We start from the raw sequence: 23869 nt of genomic DNA, 5'->3' as shown, positions 1-23869 counted from the left end.
TAAATAGTGACTGAAGACAGCGATTTTAGCTCAGCGCTGGCAGCAACACTTGTTAATGCCATACATTCAGCAACAGGGTTGCCTTGACTTTTGGGGATGCCAACTCGTGTCAACGTGACGTGTACGATTAATGTATTCAAATTTATACGTTGAAGTTTGAAAGCAAAAACTAAATAAAACAATTGCACAAAAATGTTTATGCTCTATTACAATCTGGCGCTGTTATTCAACTGGATTTTGATAATGCTTCTAAACGGTGTTTTTTTAAAGGCCTCGCAGCTGATGAGTTCATGTTTTCATTTATAAGATTTAAATGGGTAAGTAAAAAACACCCAAAAGGTTTTTATTAGTTGCTTGATTTTGTACAAACATCCTTCCTTATTATATTATTTCTCATTTTAGATTTCACAAGACATACAACAAAAATTTAAGGATGTTACTTAATCGGCTTAAAATATTTTTAACTTTATTTTTCTCTTAATTTTTAATTCCAAATTGGTGGCTTATTTATAGTTTGGTTCCATAAGTACATTTTTTAAGGTAAATATGAACAAAAAATTTTTATGTTTACTATTTTTTATTTGTTTTGTTTTTTTTCTTATTATGTCTTTGATATTAAATAACTAGTTCCTGTCTAAAATTATTTGTTTGGCTTTCCTAAAATGATAATTTTTTGAATTATTTATATATTTAATTTTTCTCGCTATCGAAACAAACTGTGACTTATTCTCGTGATTGGGCCGGTTCGTGAGTATCGCTGCCATCTCTATTAAAAAGTGCAGATCAATTCCTACACTTCTAATTCGAACAGATATACATTTTGTGAAATATCCGCTGGTGAGACGTGTCTTAAATCACGTATACTCATGGATAACAAGTCAGCCGTGTCCGGCCTACAGGAATTCTGCGCCAAGTCCAAAAACGTTCCACCAACATATGATTTTATTGATGGCGAAGATGGTGGATACGTGTGTAAAGTTGTTCTCATGGAAATGGAGGCCTATGGAAATGGTAAAATTAAACGAAACACGTAGAATGTATTTGAAATGTATGTTTCCAATTATAGGGCGCTCCAAACGCGATGCCAAACACCTGGCTGCTTCCAACATCCTACGTAAAATTCGTAAACTTCCAGGCGTGAGTAGCTTGCTTGAGGAGTGTGATACCAACTCGATGGCCGATCTGTGCGAGGAGATGACCAATCTGAATCGCGACATGCTGAAGGAGCTGCGGGACTACTGCGTGCGCCATGATATGCCACTGCCCACCATTGAGATTGTGCAGCAGAGTGGCACTCCTAATGCCCCGGAATTTGTGGCCTGCTGCTCCGTGGCCTCCATAGTTCGCTACGGAAAGTCGGATAAGAAAAAGGATGCTCGCCAGCGAGCGGCCATCGAAATGCTGGCCGTGATCTCAAACGATGCGGATGATTTTCGTGCGGATAAAATGCAGGTAGTCAGCACTAAACCCACGGATGCATGTCTCGATGATAATCTTGAGGATCTGGAGGCGGAGCGCAGGAAGAAGTTCAACACCTACAGAGAGCTTACAGATGCCGGAAGCGTAGACAATACGGGTCTGCGCCTCTGCGATCGCCACAACTACTTCAAAAACTTCTATCCAGCCCTTAAGCAAGCTGCATTTGAGGTAATCAACACAGATGAATACGTCAGCTCCAAGGACAAGGCTTTAAGCCTACTGAGCGCGTTGAAGATCACACCAACCATAAGTACTTTGGAATCGTCATCGATGGAACCTTTGCTGAGTATCGAACTGAATTGCGACTTTGATGTCGTATTTGTGGCTCTTGAAAGCAAGATCTACCTTCAGATGATAGAATACTTCAGCACAATGTTGATATAATCCTTATAATTTCCAATATATCTATGGAATATATAACATTTATTTTTAACTAGAGTCGGCTTACAAATAAGTAAACTGTCTTGTATTTACACTTTAAACAAGTTCAGATAATGCACATTTTTGTTTACGTCTTACTATCTATTTGGTTAATACAATCTTCCACATATTTTGTGGGTGTAAAACATGAAAAAGTAATTTATTCAAGGTCTTCTGGTAACCGCATGTTAACTTTGTACAATATTCTTAAGGCAAATCAGATTCAAGCAAGTCTCAATGGGGATTGGTGTGTAAAAACTCAAGGTTGAAATGGCACTTTTAACAAACTTTCTAGATTGGTGATTCCCCGTAATAGAGAATTCGTTTGATTGTGTTGGAAATCAGACCCGCGTTGTTATACAATACCAATGCTAATCAAATTTGACGAGTCTAACTTTTTTTGGTGTAGTACATTTTTTATATTTAAATAATTTCTAAAATAGTTGACTAAATAAAAAGTATGGTTTAAAATTAATTTTAATTGATATATGTAATTTTATTGCAACATCAAAGTGAACTATAGCTAATTTTTCCATGGCTTCAATTTTACTTATAACACTACACCACTTTGCTCTTAAAATACACCAATTTTGTATCAAATTATTTTATACAAAATATTTTTGATAGGAATAAAAGCTGTAATATTATGGGTACTAAACACAACTCTTCGACATATTTTCCTTAGCAAACTTAATACAATTTATATATACAATATAATGGGTGACCCCTCTCTGAATTCCGTAGAATCATTTCAAATGATTGGAACAAAACCAAATATACGCAAATTAAAATAAAATAATAATTCTTATCATTTAACAATTTGTTTAATATTTTTAAAGAGGTTAATATTCAATCTGCTAGTGCGTGCACAACAGTTTTTGTAAAAATGGGCCTTCAATTACACCTATGTACATACTTGAAAATTGTAAAACAATTTTGTACACATTTTAAGACAATTTAATACAAAAAGTTTGAAAACAATTTCAAAAAATTTGCCTACAAAAATGAAAGATTATAAATGAGATAATGCTTAAAAATAATTTCAATATTTTCTAATCAATCATCAAATTTGATTGCATTGATATAGCTAACAAAAGCATTGCAATTGCCAATCCCGGAGGAAATCGAGAAACATTCAATTTACTAGTCAAAATAATATCTACAAAACTAATGCGAGCGAGAACAACTTGGCTCAGTAGCTGATCTTCTTGCGCAGTTTAAGATTGGACTGCTGATGATCCAGAGGCTTTTGTCTTTCCCGATCCCTTTCGCTTGACACTCGACCCACGCCGCGAGCCAGATGCTGGTGCCATTGACTGGAGGATGGCGGTGCCGTGGGCGTTGGAATCCCCGAATTTGAGGCGGATGTCGAGGCCGAGGATCCCGATTCTCCGAAAAGGCGACGGGAGAGCTTGAAGCTGCCGCTGTTGCTGCTGCTGCAGCTGTTGTACTTGCAATTGTTGTTGATGTTGCTGCTGGAGGAGTGGGAGGTGTTGATGGAACCGCTGGTGGCTGTCGCGGCAGTTGCTGCGGATGAGGCTGCTGTGGCCGCTGCTGCTGCTGCGGCCGCTGTCTTCCTTAACAGCTTCGTGTTGTACTCGTCACTCTTGTCCTTGTCCAGTCGCGTGGAGCTCAGCGACCGCTTGTTCCGCTTGGCCGCTCCTGCCACCAGGCCGTGCTCGATGATCGCCTGCAATTCGGCACTGCCACGCCCACTAAGACGGCTTGTGTCTGCAGGATTGGAGGAGGGAGGAGGAGTGGTAGTTGGATTATTGTTGAGGCTGGTTAATTTGGTTTTCGGCAGCGGATTGGAGTTGAGATCGAGCGTGGCGGATGCGGAGCGTGTGGCTATGTTAAAGGAGGCAGAAGAAGAGGACCCACCAGCAGCACCACCACCCAGGACACCCATTGTGGGTATGGCTGATACGTCCCGATAATAACGAGCCGTGGCCACAGTGCACGGTTGGGCTTGGGCCGCTGCAGGAGCCGGTTCTCCGGCATTGGGGCGCTGGTAACGGATCCGGGATCTCCCCCGGAGCGTCATGTGGTGATGTGAGGTGCGCGCGGCACTGCCCCGAGTGGGTGGAATGGTAGCCGAGCTGCCGGCACCACCACTCCCCCCGGATACCACGGGTATCTTACTCTCGTTAATGGTGGCATATGGCCGAAGAAGCTGCTTCTCCACCGGCAGCATCGGTTGCTCCTGCTGCTGCTGTTCCGCCTTTCGCAGGTGCTTCAGTTCCATTCTAAAGATGGAACAAAAAACCAGAAGCCAAGGGAGACAGGGAGAAAAAGGACGAGAGAAGAGAGATGGTGTACGGGTTACGGGTACAGTGTGAATCCCAAAACACAGTCTTACTACAAAAAGGACGGCGGGAAAGCTTCGGAGACCGAAGATTTTCAAACCTTTGCAGAGTCAAATCGTTTAAATATTTTAAATTAAATTAATATTAAATAACAGTTTAAATAAGATTCTCATTACATTTTTGTTTTTAAAAAACAAAAGAAATAATATATTTTAAAGCTATCGAAAAACTATAACCATTTAATACAAATTGTATGGAAGTATAGTTGAATATAATTTTTTTAAATATAAATACGGACTTATTGAATAATCTGTGAACAAACTTTGAACTCTGCAAAGATACACATTTTCAAAATACACCAAATATACTCTATAATCCTAAATACAAATATAACAAATAAAAGCAACGAAAACAATGCCAAAACAAGGACAAATCATTGGAAATAAATTTTGCAAGCTTTTGAAATAATTTTGAAAATTTTTTGTTTATTATTATTTTTTGCGCTACAAAATAAATAATTTTTTAATTTTGGCATGCACATAAACATAAATGCAAAATGCTAAGTACAAACAATAATAATAATAAACTAATATTAGCAGGTAAAGTAAATTAAATCAATATTGTTTTTTAGTTAGTGTTGAGTGGTGTAAAAAACGTCATTCGGGTTAGAGTGGTGCCAATTACATAAGAGGGATCACTAATAAACTTATTAAGTAAGGTCGAACTTTTAAAAATCGAAAAACATTAAAGGAGAGAATTCTTTTAAGGCGTTTAAAATGGAATGGCAAAATTTTTTATCTGAGTATTTTTCTTTGACTTCAATTATTTGTGTATTATAAATTAATAAAATTGCATGGCTCCCTTTTCAACTTATTTATTTGATTAATTATGATAAACTATTTTTTATTTAAAGTTTCTTAATTTGTTTTGATTTTCAAGGTGCTAATTCGAGTCAAAAAAGTTCGACAGTATATATATATATATATCTAAAATCTATAAATATTTACAGGGGGGTAAAAGAAAGTAAAGGTAAAAGAAAGTGTTTTGGAAAGCAACAAAAGTATAAATTAAGTATAAATTGCAAAAAGCAGAGACGCACACGGAACGAAATCAAATCCAATACATGTCCAACAAAACGATAATATTTTTCGAGGAGTTTTCGAGTTCTGGGATTCGGGGGCATTATCCCGTACTTACCGTTTGCTATAAATCGCCAGACTGCGGGTGCGACTGCTCCCCGAACTGGCCAAAATATTGTTAGTGGTATTGTTGTTGTTGTTATAGTTATTCAGGGAATTGCTTAGATTACTGTTGTTGTTGTTGTTGGCGTTGTTATTGCTGCTACTGCTAGTCCCGACTACGCTTCCATTGTTGTTGTTAAGATTATTGGCCAAAAGAGCGGCTGCCGCTGTGCTTGTTGGCAAACAGGAGGATGTGGGCTGTCCCGCCTTCAGGGTCGCCATCGCAGGATTCCCAACCACTCCGTTATTATTGCGGAAGGGTTGGGATCGAGCTCTTGTATGCCTCACATTCGATTCCTGTTCGTTACTGGAATGGGTAAAAAACATCAAATGTAAATGAGGAGCAACAAAACATTTGGCTTAGATGCACTAGATTGTTTAGCTTTAATCTATATTTAGTTTTATTTCAAAATATTAGTTTTAGCCCAAAAATTAGATTGTCCCGATTTTTGCGGTTTAATTACATTAGAATTATTTGATGAAAAGAAACTTTTTGGAATTAACCAACAAGTTGTTAAGTTACTATTTAAGTTTTAAACTCTTTATAAGAAAATAATAAGATTTTATAGTTATAAAATGTTAAAGACATTTCAGAGTTGGAAGAATAAAGAAAAAAAAAACTATTTAAATTAAATTATTTATTGGAAAGCTGTTTCAAAACTATGTGGCATCTAAGGATATTTAAAAAATCAGATGACCCACCTGTTGCTGTTCACGTTGACTGATCGCGAGTGATGCCTCCTCAGCGCCTTAATCTGATTCAACTTGTCGCCCTGCGTCTGGGCCTGCTTCTTCTCCAGCGCCGTTTGCGTCATCCTGACGGTTGATGCGATGGTGTGACGAGCTGCCTCAAAGACATTTGCACTTGGCTTGCGCAACTTTTTCTCCGTGCAGCTGGCCACCTCAGGTACAGGATAAACTCCAGAAGCAGTACTCAAACCACTTCGATTGGCATTAGGATTAACCAGACGCCTTAAAGATGTGGCTATAACTGTCGGCTTATTTGCGCCCGATGGTGATTTCCTGCGACGTGTGGATATTGTATAACTGGAGGGCAGTGGCTGATCCGCTGGTGCACTGATTGTGTCCGTATCGTTATCATCGCTCCCATTACAATTGGGATCCTCAGCGGATTGATACAAGGCTCGCTCGTCCCTCTCCAATCGCTGCTGCTCGGAGATCTCCTCATCCGTTTGATCCACACACGCAGCATCCAAGTTGTCCTGGTCGTTTAAGTGCATCGTATCTACCCGTTGGGAAATTCCTTTCACGCGCGTTAGAAGCAGATCCAAATGCTCCGATGAATCGGAGGCAGCTGAGGCTAGTTTGGTCTTCAGCTCCATGCTGTTGATTCCGTACGTATGCTGAAGGATGGGGAGCGTAGTGCGCCGGCGCATTCGTTCGCCTTCCGACCACAGCCAGCTTTGTTTGCTGAAAATTGGGATTGGGAGATCAATTAGTTAATAAAATAAGACTGTCATAAAATAAAGACTTACTCCTCCATCCACTGCTGTTGATGTCCAATGACCGATCCCGGCCGGCAGAGTCTCAACCAGGCAATGGACTCGAGGGCTGTAAACCCATAATGCTTCATAATATACGCTCCTATAAGGCTGCCCGTTCGTCCCAAGCCTGCTTTACAATGAACTGCAATCGCTCCTTTCGTCGTTTCGCAGATGGAGAGAAACTTCTTCATTATGGCATCACTTGGCGTACTGCCATCGATGAAAAACAAATCCTTGTGATCGAAGCCAGCGTTCTCAAAGGAAGAAGCATGATAGACCTTGGCATTTAGCCGAATCACGGTCGTGACATTATTATCCCGAAAGTAGCTAAAGTAGCGCTCGGGTGCATGGCATGGGTATCCATTCGGCAACGTCTTGCTCTTCTGATGAGGTCCACAAAACGCTATAAACTTCTGCGGCACAATCCAGTTGAAATCGCCGTTCTCCACGCGCTCAAAATACTCGTACTCCTCAGCATCGAAGTCGTCGAAATTGAAGAATCCCGCCTGCAATCCTTTGTGCACGGCATTCAGGCAATCCAGCAGAGATATCTTGAAACTGCTGGGTCCGTAGCTGGCATCACAAAAGCGCGTGTAGGGGGGAATCTCGCCAGCGACCAGAGGTCGATACGCCTCCTGTGGCGTTTTGTTTAAGTAGATAATCTAGAACAGTAAAATTGATTATTTTTACTTTATTTTTGATAAGATAGTAAAGGCTTGAAAGAGTTAACCATTCCGAAACAAAGAAGTTGTTCTTATCAAAGGTACTTGTAAGAAATAAGCAATATTTTTATAGGTTTCTTGAATGAAAACTGTGATATTAATTATTATTAAAATGTGGTTAACAATTTCGAACGTCCATTATCAGTAAATGAAAGTTTTTAGTCTAGGAGCACTTACTGCATACGAACCAATCAGGTATGCCGCATTGAGTCGCTTGGCCGGATTCATAGAGGTGTAATGAACTATCTTCTTGTTTGCATGGCACTTGGCGTTTAGTTTAGTGTTCAGTTTCATGCAATACCTGTAGAGCATGCAGATGTTTAAAGGCCCGAAATCGTTGTAGAAATTCTCGTAGATGAACTCCTCATCGATGCTGAAGTAGTGGGTATTAATCGTGTTCTTTGGCTTGATGTTCTTCTTGAAGGCCACGAAGTACAAACGGTCTGCAAACAGAATAGAATAATCCACGTCACTCAATGTCGGACTATTAAAAGTTCGTTGAGCTCCCACCTTCCTGCATCTCAGATGCACAGACCAGCAGATCCGAGTTGTCATCGTCCAACATCATGGCAGACCACCGGGGTACGGAAACACGGGAGCACGGAGACAACGAAAACGACAGTTTGGCGTCTGCGAAGACATTAAAAAATATAAATTTATTATGGCTTTGATATCTTTGGGCAGCGGTAGTACTCTCGTCAAGCGACTTAAATCACTTCTGTCTAGCCCACACATATTGGGCTTAAAGCTTCCGCATGCTATTTCTTTTTAATACATTTAATTTGTACTGATAGCTATTGGGTTATTAGCCATCACTATCAGAGGTATTTAGGAAAATGTATATTTTTACCTATTAATTTGAGTCGTTGAAGTTCCTTTCAAATTATAGTTGAAAAAATGTTGATAACAATCTTTAATATTTTGAAAGTTTCATTTGCATTAAATGTATAATTTTTTTATTTGAATAATAATAAATATTATAATGTTTGTTACTTTATATTTATTAAATTTAAAAGATTTACAAAGCATCAAGAAAATTTAGTTAATCCAGCTGGTGCTTTTTTAAAATCCCACCGATCTTTAAAAGAGTCATAATACAGGGCATTTTGAAGTCCAAGCCCTTACATAATATCATTTCATTTAAATTATTATTTTTCTCCGATTGTTGGCAACAAATGCGCCCACACCGACTTGCACACAAAACCTGACTTTGCCTTAATTGGATAGCAGTAAATGATGTTTTCCGCAAAGGGTGTTCTACATACATACATTCATCCGTCCGTACCAACAAGTACATATGCGTCTTTTATACTTATACTTATCTATTGAGTAGAAACATGTGTTATGTTCCTCCTTGTTACCAACTTTATGAGTGTCTGCACCCTGCTCCTCCCCATCTTTTCCCCTAAGCCCAATTCTCTGCCTTATTTGCTCCACTTTTCCTGCCGTATCCAAATGTAGGTGATGGCTTTCATATCAATATGCATATAGCCATCAGTCAGGCACTCATTCTATCAAGTCGTCAGTTGGGCTGGCATCCGCAGTCCAATAAACAATGGAAAAGGCAAAGGCTGAGCCCAGAAGGCAACTCGAATGGAGAACACTCTTATGGGGAGTTGTAGAAAATTCTAAGATAGTCACGTCTCTGTGGAAATCCATGGATAACAAAGGGGTGTACATGGCATAATTTCCATCAAATTTAATGCACTGAAAGTGCGTTTCAGGATTTGGTTTTTGGTAAAAAATTTTATATTTCGAAAATGTGCAAATATTTAAATCAATAATAATGAGTAAATATTAGATTAGCCTAATAAATCTGAAAGTTAATAACGAAAAGAGTTTCTAAGGCTTCTAACATTAAATTAGGTATATAATAAAGGCCGTATTTGAAATAACTGTTAGTTAATATATTATGAAAATCCCTTAATCCCCTCCCGGGCATTTCCTCAAATCCCCCATAACATAAATAGTATTTTATTGGTATGGGACCCTCGGAGGGTTTACGATGTTGACCTATCATCAAAAGTGGTACGTACACACGTTCTCACACTCGCACACCTTAGGAACTCATGTAAGTATTCGATTTTATGCAAATTTGTAACCGTTACCATGTACAACTAAGCAACGGTTGGCGTGCCTTTGCAGAATTTCGGACTTGAGCTGGGACTACAGTTAGTCCCTTTATCCCCCTAAATCCCCCTTGCTGTGCCTTATGCATTTCCTCTTCCTGACTTTAAAGTTTAAAAGTCAAGACGACGACGAGCGCTTTTTATGGCACATTTGCATGTCTACTAAATAGTTTTGCCCAGGCCAGATCCAAACTTAGATTCCAATCGGGGCGCCAAAGGCGTACGAGGTGAATGTGTAAGGTGTAAGGTATATCGCATGACATTGGGCGGACCTCGGCGAACGGAAACGAAAATAGCTGAAGATATCAGGATATAGGGCAAGTCGGGCCATCAAAAAAGGTGAAGCAAAGCGGAATAGTATTCTTGGGGTCTGTGGGCGTAATTTCGTTCGTGTAAATTGTTATCGAAAAATGTGTATCTCAAGGACTTTAAGTAGAGCATTTTAATTTGTTATGGGGCCTTTTATAAATTCGATATACTTTTCATCCTTTTTTAATCCAAACTAAATAAAAATTCAATAACATCGTTCCATTTTAATGGAAAAGGGTGTCACGTGTTACTTTTTCTTAACAACATGGAATTGCTTTAAGCCATAGAGGGGGATTCTAGCATTATAATTTATTTGCTGTTCAGAAAGTTGTCAAATTTATAAAAAGCTGCGCCCACGAGTGTCGATCGCCAAGAAATTATAAAATTGAACTGTGAATTGATTGTGATGTCTCTACCATTATGTTTCTTTCTCACACACACCACTTCAATCCTAATTTAAATCAAAGATCATTGCTAAATATAGCAGGATTTATTTCTCCACCCATTCATGACTTTTGGAGTTGACAAAAACTCCAGTCACTACAACTCCCACGTGACGACAACGAAAACATATCAAACACACGCTTATCTACAATCGTATGTATGTACAAACACATTTTCGGGTTTATCTGCTTCCGAGCTGTATATAAAAAAGTAAACATAAAATGCGATAGATAGCCACCTTCTCTTCTAGTTGGAAATTGAGACCTAGAGATATGGGCTAGGCTCTCGTTGGTCATTAAAAAATAAAAAAAACAATGGGCAAACAAACAAGTTTTTCAAATGACGTCACCGAGAATGACAACAAAAGGTGGTTTATAAATAAAAAGGCAACGTCAATAGTTGTTTCTTTTTTGCCAAGTTAGTTAGTTGGAAATTGGAAGAGCTGCGTTTAGAGATTTTGCCGCGCTCGCATACCACAACAAAAACAGAACACACACATGGAGATTACAACGGCAACAGCATTCACCTGCACCTCTCCCCTTTCCCACTCCACCCACTTGTTCACGCGCATGCCCTGACTCTCTTTAAAAGCTGCTCTTTCTCGCTCTCACACACTTGTGCTTTGGCGGCTTTTGTATGTGCGTTCCTCTCTAACACTCTCTTGGTATTTTTGTGAGTGTGTTTGGGTATAAATAAAAGCAACCAACGCATTTTGCTACTAAAAACTCATGGAAATCAAAATATAACACTGCAATATGTACTGTGTACTGCGTAATCAAGTTTTTGGGTAAAAATTTCTGGACTATTTTCGTGGCACTACGGTAAAAGGTGGAAAGAGGAAGAGAGAGCGGGAGAGTCGTTACATTTACACAGTTTTTGTTGGTACGTGGCCGAAGAAAGTATTCAATGGGGGAATTCATGGGGGATACAAAAAGAGGAAGACTCACCTAAATTATTATTATTGGATCTGTTGTGTATGGATATTCACGAGTCGGGAGAAATTAAAAGAGAAGCAGCAACAGCAGCACCAGCTAAGAACACCAACACCCACACTACACTCTGCATAACACTATACAATTTTGAGTTTACACTTTTGTAGCGGATAATTTTTCTGTTTTTGAAAATTTTGTTAACGAATATTTCACATCGAATTTCGTATCTGTCTGCCTTTGTATTTTTAAGTTAACAACATTCTCAACGAGAGCTTTTGCACTTTTTTTAATTCAAATATCGTAACGAAAAACCAAAAAAAAGCATCCGTATCCGAGGAAAAGCTTTCATCCGAAATAATTCCAAAAGATCATTATTGCACTAATTTTTTAAAACAAACTGTCAAAGTTTTTTATACTCTTCCCGGCGATTTATGTATTTTTGTGTACTTTAAGTGGAGCTCAGTTGGAACGACTGGAGCTGTTGGAATTCGGGAGCGTTATGAGCGCGATATGCACCCCCTTCTTTTGAGAGCTGGCAAAATATACAAAAAATATCGATAGTTTATTCGAATTGTCTTTACGGCATGGATTTTGTCCTATGGGAAGGACGGTCATATTTTGGATTGTTGCCGTTACAGATTTAAGCTTCAGAGATATAATCTAGAAAGTTTTCCTATCTCTTAAACACAATCCTTAAGAACAAAAAAAAAATACAGCTTTATTTCTAAAAACATCTTGAATATTCCAATTTCTGATTGGTCTCTTTTACACTTTAGCGCAGACTCAAACCTAAATCCCCAGTTCTAATTTGATTGGAGCTGATGTCCGTTATTTAGTACTTATTCACCTAAATGAATCTCTTTCGTCGGTACGTTTTTTAGAGCATGCACCGGATCGAGATTAAATCGGATCTAAAAATCAATAAAGCATTAAATGGTCGATAAGGTTTTTCCTTGCCATCTCTATGCGATATTTAGCCTATAGTTTTTTCGTGCAACCCTAAAGTCTTGGGGGGAGCAATTTTAATTTAACCAGAGGCGTAGTAGGAAGGAAAGTGGATGCTTGGGTGGTTAGCACTTCACCAGGCAGCAACTTGTTTGCAGAATAGCTAAAATACATTCTTTAAAAGTTTTGATACGTTTTGAACAATTATCCCATGGTACTTAACAAAAGCAGACTAAAATACAGATTATTGTTTATTAGAAAATTGTAAATCTATAGTTTATAAGATCCGCCTTTAAAAATCAATTTGACTACTCAAAGTCTTCATTTCGTAGACAACATTCAAAAGTTTGACGACTATTAGGCCAATTTCACATTACATATTTGAAAAATACATTTCTAATGTAATATCTCTGTTAGTTAGTCCTAACAGATGTAACTCTGTTAAGTGCATTTTAATGTTAATATTTATGTAGGTATACATTGATTGCATTTTCAAAAACCATAGCGCTCTCGCTCTCTTCGCGATCACTTGTTGCTGAGATTGCGGGGTATCGAGTACGAGTAGGTTTGTTTTCATCCTCCGCTGCGATACAATACTCATTCTCTCGTGTGGAGCTCTCGCGATCGGACGTTTTTCGGAGTCGGCACCGGATCGAGAGTTGGATCTCATCCCGCCCCAACTCTTGGAATTTTCTTTCCAACTGCTTGGAAAATATCTTCTTTGCCGAGTGCGTGTGTGCGCGTGTGTATGAGTGCCTGTGTGAAGTGGAGTTTATAAAAAGAAGTCAAAAAGTGTTTGCCGCATCAACAAAAATAAAAACACCCAAGACGTGTGTTTGTTGTTTTGTCTGTATAACAGAAAATTTATCTTTTGAAACTTCCCCTCTGGGAATAATTACAGAGTCTTATTCTGTAGCTGAAAAAAATCTGGTAAGTTAAAAAAAAACCTTAAAGAACAGATTAACAGTTATATAGTTTTGGATCCACGCGGAGTTTTAACGCAGTTTTCAACAGCTGCAGTGTCCCTGTCTCGCTCGCTACTCACCTATCTTCTCCCTTTCTCTCTCTTGAGGTTTATCTTGTGGCCTGTTTTTGTTGTTACTCGCGTACTTCTATTTCTTCTCCTTCGCATCCGCTGCCGTTGTTTTTGTTGTTGTGGCATACTGCCGCCTTTTATTTATCGTCACTCAGTTTATGTGTGCACAAAACTCGAGATAACTACCAAAAAGTCGGAAAGGGTATAGCAGACACAATGCTTGTAAGTCCTCAACTTCAAAACGCTTTCTTCACTCTCTCCCGAAGATTATTATATCTAAGCAAGAAATGATTTTCCAACTAACAATCCTTATAAAAGGAATTTCTAACCTTCTTTTTATTTCGTTATTTTTATACCCTTGAAGTAAAGGACCCTATAAAGTTTATATATTCTTGATCATGGCCATATTTGTCTGTCCGTTTCTACGCAAACTAGTCTCGCAGTTTTAAAGATATATATGTATCTAGATGAAACTATCCTAAAAATCGTCGTTCTATTTCAGATAGTATACTTTATATATATAAGTCGAAACGGGCTCATCAGATCCATAAGAACGATCGGAATAAATAATTTACATTGTTTTTAAATTTTAGAATTACGGTTAAGGTATAAAAAAATCGGACTATAATATATAGCTGCCATATAGTCGTGATATTTAATTCTTGTAATAGCTCCAGCAGTATATATATTCCCCCTATTTCAAAATACTGTCAGTTTCCAGTTAATTTAAAATACTCTTTGAACATTTTTTAATTGTATTAACGCAGAATATAGAACATTTGTTCATCATTTTTTTTTGTCGTACAGCTCATCCTATGGCAGATCTATTTTCTTATCTTTCCAAAAAAAACTATAAATGTACATACATAGTACAATTACTTGGCTAGAGCATTTTTGTAGATTAAGCATACATACCCGAACATATAGAAACATGATGCCATAAGGCAACGACTACATGTGGACTTAAAAAGTGCATTGCCAAGCCGATTTTCTTTATATCAGCGACAATGGGACTGGCTAATTAAAATGTGAGCCGGGCCTGTCGCCTTGAAGCAGATGTGCAGCCGACGAATTAATTTATCTAGATTGGATTGCGGGCTGTGGGTAGAAAGGATTTAGTCGGTGTGGTCTAATTATAGCCGGACTATCGCAGGCTGATCTCATATTTAGACGTTAGACTTCCACAACATGTGTGCTCCAGACTGTGAATTGAAATTCGGGGCTGGGGTTGTCGTTGGGATGGTGCATATGTCTACAGTATAAACATACAGTGGTCAGTCGCAAAGAAAATTTTAACTTTGGTAAGATTTTAGAAATTATCTGAGAAAAATATTGTATGTATAAACTGAAACATATATGAGATTTAGTGTTTTTAAATAATTTTAATTAAAAAGGAGACTTGTTTATTGTAAAGGGTTAACAGGGTTTCGAATTAAATAAATGTTGCAAATGTACTGAAATATGAGTAAATATGATCTGAAAGATGTATTTTTATTAGGTCTTTATTGTACTTACAATGTATTTAAACCGCGTTTTGAATTTCAGAAAATTCCATTAAAAAAATAAGTTTTTAGACTGAACACTGTATGCAATCCAAATTGTATTTGTGTGGTCAACTCAGTAGAAGTCAGGGCGTCTTGATGAAATTGGAAATATAAACATCATCTCCCGGCGAAACTAAGAAAACATGAGCCAGCAATTGTATGAGCAAATTTTTTATGAACTGGCCATAGACATACAAAGAATATGGAAAATAAAAACCGACCCATACACTTAGATACACACCCAACGAAGTCGAGAATCATGGAGCGCTCCACTGCTGCTCCATTATTTACCCACATATACAAATTTATATACTATATGAGCTTTGTATGCCTGGTAAATTTACGTGTTGTTCTTTGCTTATTTGTTTATTTGCCAGTTTCCTCGGCGGCAAAACGAACGAAATCGAAATTAACCAACCCACAAAAAGCAAACAAAAAAATTTAAACACACTCAAAGTAATTAAGTCTAGAGTGAAGACGAGTTTTCTACTCTACAATGTTCCCATAGAAAGTATCTGTGAATGAACTCTTATCGGGACAGTTCAAAATTATGAAATACATATGTATTTTTAGCGGCTCCATGTTTGGGTCTCGAAATTGAGTTTGGATTGGCCGGCGGCGCTTGCATGCTTATCTCGTAGCACAGTTTTCGATTCTGGTGGCTCCTCCGGGATGCTCAGATAAGAACTTAAAGGTCATCAAAAAAAAACATTATTTAATACTTTGAATTGAAAAACTGACTTTTCAATACTCTTAATTTTTTATTTCCGAAATAATAATGATTTTATATACTACAATTCAACTTCGTGTTTAATACTATTGATACATGAATTTGTCTCTATTTACATGTTTCATATAAATATGATTTTAAATCTTTGAAACGAAAACCAAAAACTCATTAACGAAAATATCGGGTTTATGTGGCTTTGTTTTCTTTATGCCAGGTAATAATTTTAATAATTTGTAGTGGCAATTTGAAGATATTTATTTTAAACTTTAATGAACAATCACAGAATCTAAAAAACTAAAACGTTAAATTCGTTTAAAATAATATTAAATTTGCTTGCTTAAATCCTATTCGGTTATAAAGGACTCACTAATTTTACGTGAATTGTTAGTGTTTCGATTTTTTGGTTCTCTCATTAAAAGCAAATTACTTGCAAGTCCCAATTCGTGATGAATTGTATGAGAGTCTCTTCAACTATAACTGAACACTGATAAAAGAACAATTCAACGCACCAGGCAACAACGGATTAAGCTTTACCACTATCGCACTTCGACTGATAATAGGAATTGGATCCATTCAGTTTCAACTCAGTCTGCGTCTCAGTTTGTGCGTAGGATCCATTGGGCGCGGATGCCTTTTTTGAATGGTGCGAGACGAAAATAAATCTGTGTTTTCTGTTTTTGTTGTGTAGAAAACTAGAGCATCTCTCTGTTGATAAGCAGTTCACAGTGAGGGCAGAAACGAAGAGTTTTTTTAGTGACTAAAAATCAAATCCAAAAGAATTTACTAATAAAGAAATCCTTTGTTTATTCTTACAGCTATGGGTTTTGTTAAAAAATAACAGCATGAATGAATAACAATTTTAAAAAGGAAGAAGAGAAGCAGTGGTGAAGTAAGTGCCGAATGTGCCGTTTTTATTTTATATTCTAAAGAAAAATGGTGAAATAAAATATTTTGTTTTTAAAAGCTTCCAATATTAAATTGTGCAGAATAAAATATTACATTTTTAGTTTAAATTATATGTACGATAATGTTGATGCTAATGCTAAAAATATTGAATGGTGTCATAAACACCAATCAAAAGTGACTTTTAAATACTGATAAGGAAATACAAATGTGTATGTACATTTTTCAAACACAAATTGGAACGTTAGAAGTTTCACCAAATTTTTTATGAATATTAATGAAAAACGCATTAAATGAACCACATTATTAATACCTTACATTCATTTTTTGTAGATCTTACTACCCAGGATCACGTGTCTTAGTATAAGAAGTCCCCACAAAACGAACGAAAAGAAAAGCAACTGATTAAAGTCCCGGCCGGAAGTGCCCCAGTGGAACGCGACCCCAACAACAGAGAGCGAGATCGAGATGTTGGAACTGCGGCTTATCGTGGTCATTGCGCTCGGTCTGCTCAGCAGCCAGTTGGGCACAGTGGATTCCCAAAGACAGCCTCAGCAAGGCAGACCGGAGAAGTCCAAACATCCACTAAACAAATTTGTCAAGACGCATCCTTGTGAGAGATCCTCATGCTATCCGGCAACGGGTAATCTCCTGATTGGAAGAGAAAATCGACTAACTGCCAGTTCCACTTGTGGTCTGCATTCGCCGGAGAGATTCTGCATCCTGTCCCATTTGCAGGATAAAAAGTGTTTCCTCTGCGACACGCGGGAGGAGACCAAGCATGATCCCTACAAGAATCATCGCATCGGGCAGATCATATATAAAACTAAGCCTGGAACCAATCTACCCACCTGGTGGCAGTCGGAGAATGGCAAGGAAAATGCCACCATTCAATTGGATCTGGAGGCGGAGTTCCACTTCACCCATTTGATCATTACCTTTACCACTTTCCGACCAGCGGCCATGTACATCGAGAGATCCTTTGATTTCGGAACCACGTGGCACGTTTATAGGCATTTCGCTTACGACTGCAAAGAATCCTTCCCTGGAGTGCCCACTGTGTTGGAAAACATCACCGATGTTATGTGCACTTCGAGATACTCCAATGTGGAGCCGTCGAAGAACGGTGAAGTGATCTTTAGGGTGCTGCCACCCAACATTAATGTTACGGATCCCTATGCGGAGCATGTGCAGAATCAACTGAAGATAACAAATCTCCGAATTCAGATGACCAAACTGCACAAACTGGGTGACAATCTCTTGGATAGCAGGGTGGAAAACGAGGAGAAGTACTATTATGGCATCTCCAATATGGTGGTTCGAGGATCCTGTTCCTGTTACGGCCACGCCTCGCAGTGCCTACCATTGGATCCTGCGTTTACACCGGTGGACAATGAAGAAGGTATGGTTCATGGCCGATGTGAGTGTACGCACAACACGAAGGGATTGAACTGTGAAGAGTGCAAGGATTTGTACAACGATCGGGCTTGGAAACCGGCATTTGGAAAGCAAACAAATGCCTGCAAGAAGTGCGAATGTAATGGCCATGCCTTTAGCTGTCACTTCGAAGAGGCTGTATTCGCGGCCTCCGGATTAGTTTCAGGCGGAGTGTGCGACAATTGCTTGCACAATACCATGGGACAACATTGCGAGGAGTGTAAGCCGTTCTTCTTCCGCGATCCCGAACAGGAAATACATTCACAAAACATTTGCCAGCCCTGTGATTGTGATCCTCAAGGTTCCTTGGATGAAGGTATCTGTGATTCAGTAAACGATGAGGAGAAGGGAGCGGTAGCAGGCGCCTGCCATTGCAAAACTTTCGTCAAGGGACGTCGTTGTAATGAATGCAAAGATGGTTACTGGAATCTACAGACGGACAATCCCGATGGCTGCGAGTCTTGTACCTGCAATATTCTCGGCACCTTGAACAATTCGGGATGCGTAATGCGCACAGGAGAGTGCAAGTGTAAGCAATATGTTACGGGCAAGGACTGTAATCAATGTATGCCAGAGACCTATGGACTTTCGGAATTACCAGAGGGTTGCGCCCTATGTAACTGCGATGCTGGAGGATCCTACGATAATTACTGCGATGTGATAAGTGGTCAATGTCGGTGCAGGCCTCACATGACAGGAAGATCCTGTTCTCAGCCGAAACAGAATTACTTCATTCCACTGCTAACGGATGTTTATGAAGCGGAGGTGGTAGATGAATGTATATCCTATGGACCTAATGGAAACTGCAGCGTGGTAGTTGAAACTCCGGATCCTAGTTTCACGGGCTCTGGTTTTAAGAGGGTGCCTGAGAATGGGGAACTGGTCTTTCCCGTCAAGACTGAAAAATCAATGCCTTACGATGTGGTTATACGTTATCAGAGCACTTCTCGTGGCGATTGGGAGGATGCCTATATCACTTTAGTAAGACCGGATCAAGTGGATCCCAATGGCGAATGTGGAGAATTCGCTGCTGCCACTGCTTCTGAGAGCAGGATACCATTCTCGTTGCCCGATCGTCAACGTCAGGTGTTGGCGTTGAATAATGTTTGCTTGGAGGCAGAAAAGGTTTATAAGTTCCGAATTTATTTTGAGCGGAAAAGACACGATGCAGACAGTCCCACAGCGACAATCTTGGTGGATTCTCTGATACTCATTCCCCGCATCGATGTAACCCCCATCTTTACAGGCTCCGAACCTGCCGATATTCGGATGAAGGAATATATAGCTCTCAATTGCAATGCCTCATTATACTACATCAATTATCAGACCGATCCGAGATGTAAGGAGTTGGAAAACATTTTAAGCATCGTTATCCACGAAGGAGCCAGAAAGTGTAACTGCAATCCCACGGGATCGATAAGCAAGGTGTGCGAGTCCAATGGTGGATACTGCCAATGTAAGCCCAACGTGGTGGGAAGGCAGTGCGATGAGTGTGCCCCGGGCACCTATGGATTCGGTCCGGAGGGATGCAAGGCCTGCGACTGTGACAGCACCGGATCGAAGGATAACAACTGCGATCTGATCACCGGTCAGTGCCAGTGTGTGCCGAGTACTTACGGCAGGGAGTGTAATCAGTGCCAGCCGGGATATTGGAACTTCCCCAATTGCGAAGCGTGCCAGTGCAATGGCCATGCGGCGCTGTGTGATCCCACCCACGGAACCTGTCTGGATTGTCAGGTGAGCAAGTCAAAAACAAAACATTGTATATATTGTGTATAATATAAATATTATGTATTTTGGTGTTTATGTTATCGGTTAAACTTATCATTTTTGTTACATATGTTCAATTAAGGCATTGTGATTTTAACAATAATATGGATAAGCTAATTTAAGCTTTTGTTTTTTTCACCGCCAGGACTCGACTACGGGCTTCAGCTGCGACAGCTGTCTAGACGGATACTACGGAAACCCTCTATTTGGAAGCGAGATTGGATGCCGACCGTGCCGCTGTCCGGAGACTTTGGCCAGTGGAATGGCCCATGCGGATGGATGCTTTTTGGACACGACCAACAACAACATGCTGTGCCACTGCCAGGAAGGATACTCCGGCTCCCGCTGCGAGATCTGTGCGGATAACTTCTTTGGAATACCGGACAACGGTGGCACCTGCTCCAAGTGTGAGTGTAGCAACAATATCGATCTCTATGACACCGGAAACTGCGATCGCCAGACGGGAGCTTGCCTGAAGTGCTTGTATGACACGACTGGAGATCACTGTGAGCTCTGTCAGGATGGATTCTTCGGGGATGCACTGAAACAGAATTGTCAGCAGTGTGACTGTGATTTCCTCGGAACGAATGCCACGATAGCCCACTGCGATCGTTACACGGGTCAGTGTCCTTGTTTGCCGAATGTCCAGGGTATACGATGCGATCGGTGTGCCGAGAATCACTGGAAGATTGCCAGTGGCGAGGGATGTGAGGCCTGCAACTGCGATCCCATTGGAGCTCTTCATGAACAGTGCAATTCCTATGACGGTCAATGTCAGTGCAAGCCAGGATTTGGCGGCCGGGCTTGTAATCAGTGTCAGGCTCATTTCTGGGGCAATCCGAACGAGAAGTGCCAGCCCTGCGAGTGCGATCAATACGGATCTGCCGATTACCAGTGTGATAGGGAGACAGGCCATTGTGTTTGCCACGAAGGAATCGGTGGCTATAAGTGTAACGAGTGCGCCAGGGGCTATATTGGCCAATTCCCTCATTGCTCACCTTGCGGTGAATGCTTTAACAACTGGGATTTGATCTTGAGTGCCCTGGAGGATTCAACGACGGCCACCATTCGACGAGCCAAGGAAATCAAGCAAGTTGGTGCCACAGGAGCATACACGTCCGAGTTCAGTGAACTGGATAAGAAATTACAACACATCAGAAATCTGCTGCAGAACACGTCAGTTAGTCTGGTGGACATAGAGGAACTGGATACGGAAACCAATAACCTCAAGCAGCAACTACAGGCATCCCATGGCAAATTAAGCGAAACCGAAAGAAATCTAGATGATATATACAACTCCCTAAGTTTATCGGGTGTGGAACTAGAGGGTCTGCAAAACCACTCCAGATTAGTGCAACAACTGTCCAAGGAACTCAAGGAAAACGGCATACAGCTGCAGGAATCGAATATTGAAGGAGCTTTGAACCTCACACGACACGCCTATGAAAGGGTTAGCAATTTATCGACCCTCAAAGACGAAGCCAATGAACTGGCCTCCAATACAGACAGAAATTGCAAGAGAGTCGAAACCCTCTCCAACAAAATCCAAGCTGAGGCGGAGGGTTTGGCTAAAAATGAAAAATCCATTGCCGATTATCGCGTGGAGTTGACCTTCTTGACCTCCCAAATTCCCGAACTGAACAACCAGGTTTGCGGCAAGCCAGGCGATCCCTGCGATAGCTTGTGCGGAGGTGCTGGATGCGGCCAATGTGGAGGATATCTGTCCTGCGAACATGGCGCCAAAACCCATTCGGAGGAAGCTCTGAAAGTGGCCAAGGATGCCGAGGCGGCCATTACACTCAAAAAGGATCAGGCGGATCAAACCATAAGGGCTCTAACCCAGGCCAAATTGAATGCCTCCGAGGCCTATGACAAAGCCAAGCGGGGCTTCGAACAATCCGAGCGTTATCTGAATCAAACTAATGAAAGCATCAAGCTGGCTGAAAACTTATTCATAGCCGTCAATAATTTCCATGAGAACAAGACAGCTTCACCAGCAGAGAGCAAGCAATTGGCCCAGGCTACTCTGGACTTGGACCTGAAACTGGAACCCAAAGAGATTGAGTCCCTGGGAGTCCAGATCAATGATGCCGTCTCATCTCTGAAGAATGTGGAATCCATTATCTACAGTACCCGATCCGATTTGGACAGGGTCAATAATCTTCAGAATACGGCCAATGCCACAAAGGAGAAGGCCAATAAAATACTGGACTCGGCAAACTCTGTGGTGGAGAGCCTGGAGGCGGCAAATGTGTCCCAGGAAAAAGCCCAGGATGCCATTCAGCAGGCCAACAGCAATATTGAGCTTGCCACCCAGGATCTTGAGAAGATCGATGAGGAAACGGATTCTGCCGAAGCACCAGCCAATAAAACAGCCCAGCAGGTTGAGGAATTGGCCAAAAAAGTACAGCGCCTGCAGAATAATATCGTTAAGAACGATCGGGATGCCAAGGAGATTACAAAGGAGGCGGGTCGCGTCAAACTGGAGGCCATGAGGGCTCGCGGAGAGGCAAACAATTTGCAATCGGCCACTAGTGCCACCAATCGAACCCTCACCGATCGAGCTAGTCGCTCCGAGAACGCCAGGGAAAGGGCCAAGCAGCTTCTCCAGAGGGCCTCCAAACTGACCGTCGACACCAATGCCAAACTGAAGGATCTTAACGATCTGCAGACCGTTTATCATAACAAGAACCAGCAGCTAAAACAGCTGCGAGATGCAATTGGACCCTTGAACAAGGAACTCAACGAGTACCTGATCCACATCAAGGAACGGGGGTCGCACTATAGGCAGTGTTATACGTAGATTCGGAAAAGTAAGCATGCCAAGTTTTTATAAATCTCTTATATTTAGACTACACTTTTTTCTTTATCTTGTTTTGATATTTCGTTTTCCCTTAATATAATTAATTAACAAACTTATCAATTAGTTAATGGTCTAACTAGAGTATAACAAAATGCAGGCCTCTACAACTTCGTATTTTTGAAATTAAAGGAATTAATATAAAAACTTTATTAATAAACTCATTGCGACAAATTTTTTAAAAACTTTTACCTTATTAATTGTTTTGACTGACACTTATCTCGTTCTTACAATATTTTTCAAAAAAATTTCTTTTAAAATTTAGATAACAACAGTGGTAAAAATAGCAGTGGTAAAGTTTACAGTGGTAATAAATAATTCCAGGACAATACAATTAATTATATTTTATTAAATAAAAAACAAAATAAAATGGTATCATTTTTTACAATTATTTTCAGAGTCCTCTGCGCGGCCATTTTAATTGCCATATTCATGAACAAATAAGCAAACTGCGAATTACGAGAATCAAGTTAACAACTACGATAACAACTAGGATGGCAACAGTTATTATGCAACCACTGTTAAGTTACCGTTACGTTTTGTACTTTAAGCGAAAACCAACACTGCAATGTTAATTTTACAAATTGAGCGAAAAAAAACCGAAGCCTTCACTTTTAATGTGTACACACTGAGCTAAGTTTTTCTTACACTATCCTATAACATTTTGTAATGCAATTAATGTAATTAAATAAAACTACTTAAATGTGGAAATGTCTTGTACTTGTTTTTGCTCGAAAGAGAGAAGAACGAGATGGATGCTCTAATAGAGAGCGACAGGTGAGAGTATTTTGGTAGCACAGTCGAACTTTCCTAAGTTCAATCTACAAATTTATTTAACGGTTTTTTTATAAGGATGGCGGTAAAAAAATTCCTTTTTTTCTGTAGCTATATGAATATATGAATATATTATTTTATTATGTTTTATTTAAAGTCAAGTGAATAATATCATTTAAAATGCGTCAATAATATGCTACAAGTCCAAACTTTCTTCTAAAAACCTTTTAATAATTGTAAGTTAGCACTATTTTTGTATAAAAACAAAATACTTTTATATATACTTTTTATTTATATTTAATTGAAATGATAAAAGTAGTTTATGTTATTGACGTTTTACTGTATGTACATTTTGGTGTGTATTGGTACTTTATGCTGCCCCA

At 39.7% G+C, this 23869-nt stretch overlaps 3 protein-coding genes across 4 annotated transcripts; 2 read left to right on the top strand and 1 right to left on the bottom strand.

The window, feature by feature from the left end:
- Nucleotides 1-758: 758 nt before the first annotated feature.
- On the top strand, nucleotides 759-2058 carry LOC108044012. Its single transcript, XM_017122859.2, has 2 exons — nucleotides 759-1011; nucleotides 1067-2058. The coding sequence occupies exons 1-2, from the start codon at nucleotides 867-869 to the stop codon at nucleotides 1861-1863; spliced, it is 942 nt and encodes a 313-aa protein (XP_016978348.1). The 5' UTR covers nucleotides 759-866; the 3' UTR covers nucleotides 1864-2058.
- Nucleotides 2059-3022: 964 nt separating this feature from the next.
- Nucleotides 3023-11983, bottom strand: LOC108044011 (dual specificity protein phosphatase CDC14A). Of its 2 annotated transcripts, none has more exons than XM_017122856.2 (7): nucleotides 11503-11983; nucleotides 8184-8303; nucleotides 7851-8116; nucleotides 6943-7613; nucleotides 6149-6877; nucleotides 5403-5753; nucleotides 3023-4145 (listed from the first exon to the last, which is right to left on the bottom strand). In XM_017122856.2, exons 2-7 carry the CDS (start codon nucleotides 8239-8241, stop codon nucleotides 3092-3094), a joined length of 3129 nt encoding a protein of 1042 aa, XP_016978345.2. In that variant the 5' UTR covers nucleotides 8242-8303; nucleotides 11503-11983; the 3' UTR covers nucleotides 3023-3091. The 2 variants fall into 2 exon arrangements, with proteins under 2 accessions (XP_016978345.2, XP_016978347.2); XM_017122858.2 differs by having other exon boundaries at nucleotides 3499-3630.
- Nucleotides 11984-12989: 1006 nt separating this feature from the next.
- Nucleotides 12990-23423, top strand: LOC108044013 (laminin subunit beta-1). The gene is made up of 5 exons (XM_017122860.2): nucleotides 12990-13362; nucleotides 16558-16631; nucleotides 16979-19819; nucleotides 19998-22665; nucleotides 23111-23423. Exons 3-4 carry the CDS (start codon nucleotides 17114-17116, stop codon nucleotides 22653-22655), a joined length of 5364 nt encoding a protein of 1787 aa, XP_016978349.2. The 5' UTR covers nucleotides 12990-13362; nucleotides 16558-16631; nucleotides 16979-17113; the 3' UTR covers nucleotides 22656-22665; nucleotides 23111-23423.
- The last annotated feature ends 446 nt before the right edge of the window (nucleotides 23424-23869 follow it).

The sequence above is a fragment of the Drosophila rhopaloa genome, unplaced genomic scaffold (genome assembly GCF_018152115.1).
Source record: "Drosophila rhopaloa isolate 14029-0021.01 unplaced genomic scaffold, ASM1815211v1 contig_2, whole genome shotgun sequence".
NCBI classification, from domain to species: Eukaryota; Metazoa; Arthropoda; class Insecta; order Diptera; family Drosophilidae; genus Drosophila; species Drosophila rhopaloa.
Note: the sequence above shows the minus strand (reverse complement) of the source record. Positions and strands in the feature narration are given on the sequence as shown.

Bases quoted from the DNA above. Each gene is read 5' to 3' on its own strand.
- LOC108044013 (XM_017122860.2), top strand. From the start codon at position 17,114: ATGTTGGAACTGCGGCTTATCGTGGTCATTGCGCTCGGTCTGCTCAGC. The intron at 19,820-19,997 runs GTGAGCAAGTCA...TTTCACCGCCAG, and splicing joins GAACCTGTCTGGATTGTCAG to GACTCGACTACGGGCTTCAG.
- LOC108044012 (XM_017122859.2), top strand. From the start codon at position 867: ATGGATAACAAGTCAGCCGTGTCCGGCCTACAGGAATTCTGCGCCAAG. The intron at 1,012-1,066 runs GTAAAATTAAAC...TTCCAATTATAG, and splicing joins AATGGAGGCCTATGGAAATG to GGCGCTCCAAACGCGATGCC.
- LOC108044011 (XM_017122856.2), bottom strand. From the start codon at position 8,241: ATGATGTTGGACGATGACAACTCGGATCTGCTGGTCTGTGCATCTGAG. The intron at 6,878-6,942 runs GTAAGTCTTTAT...CCCAATTTTCAG, and splicing joins CAACAGCAGTGGATGGAGGA to CAAACAAAGCTGGCTGTGGT. The intron at 4,146-5,402 runs GTAAGTACGGGA...TTCCATCTTTAG, and splicing joins CTGGCGATTTATAGCAAACG to AATGGAACTGAAGCACCTGC.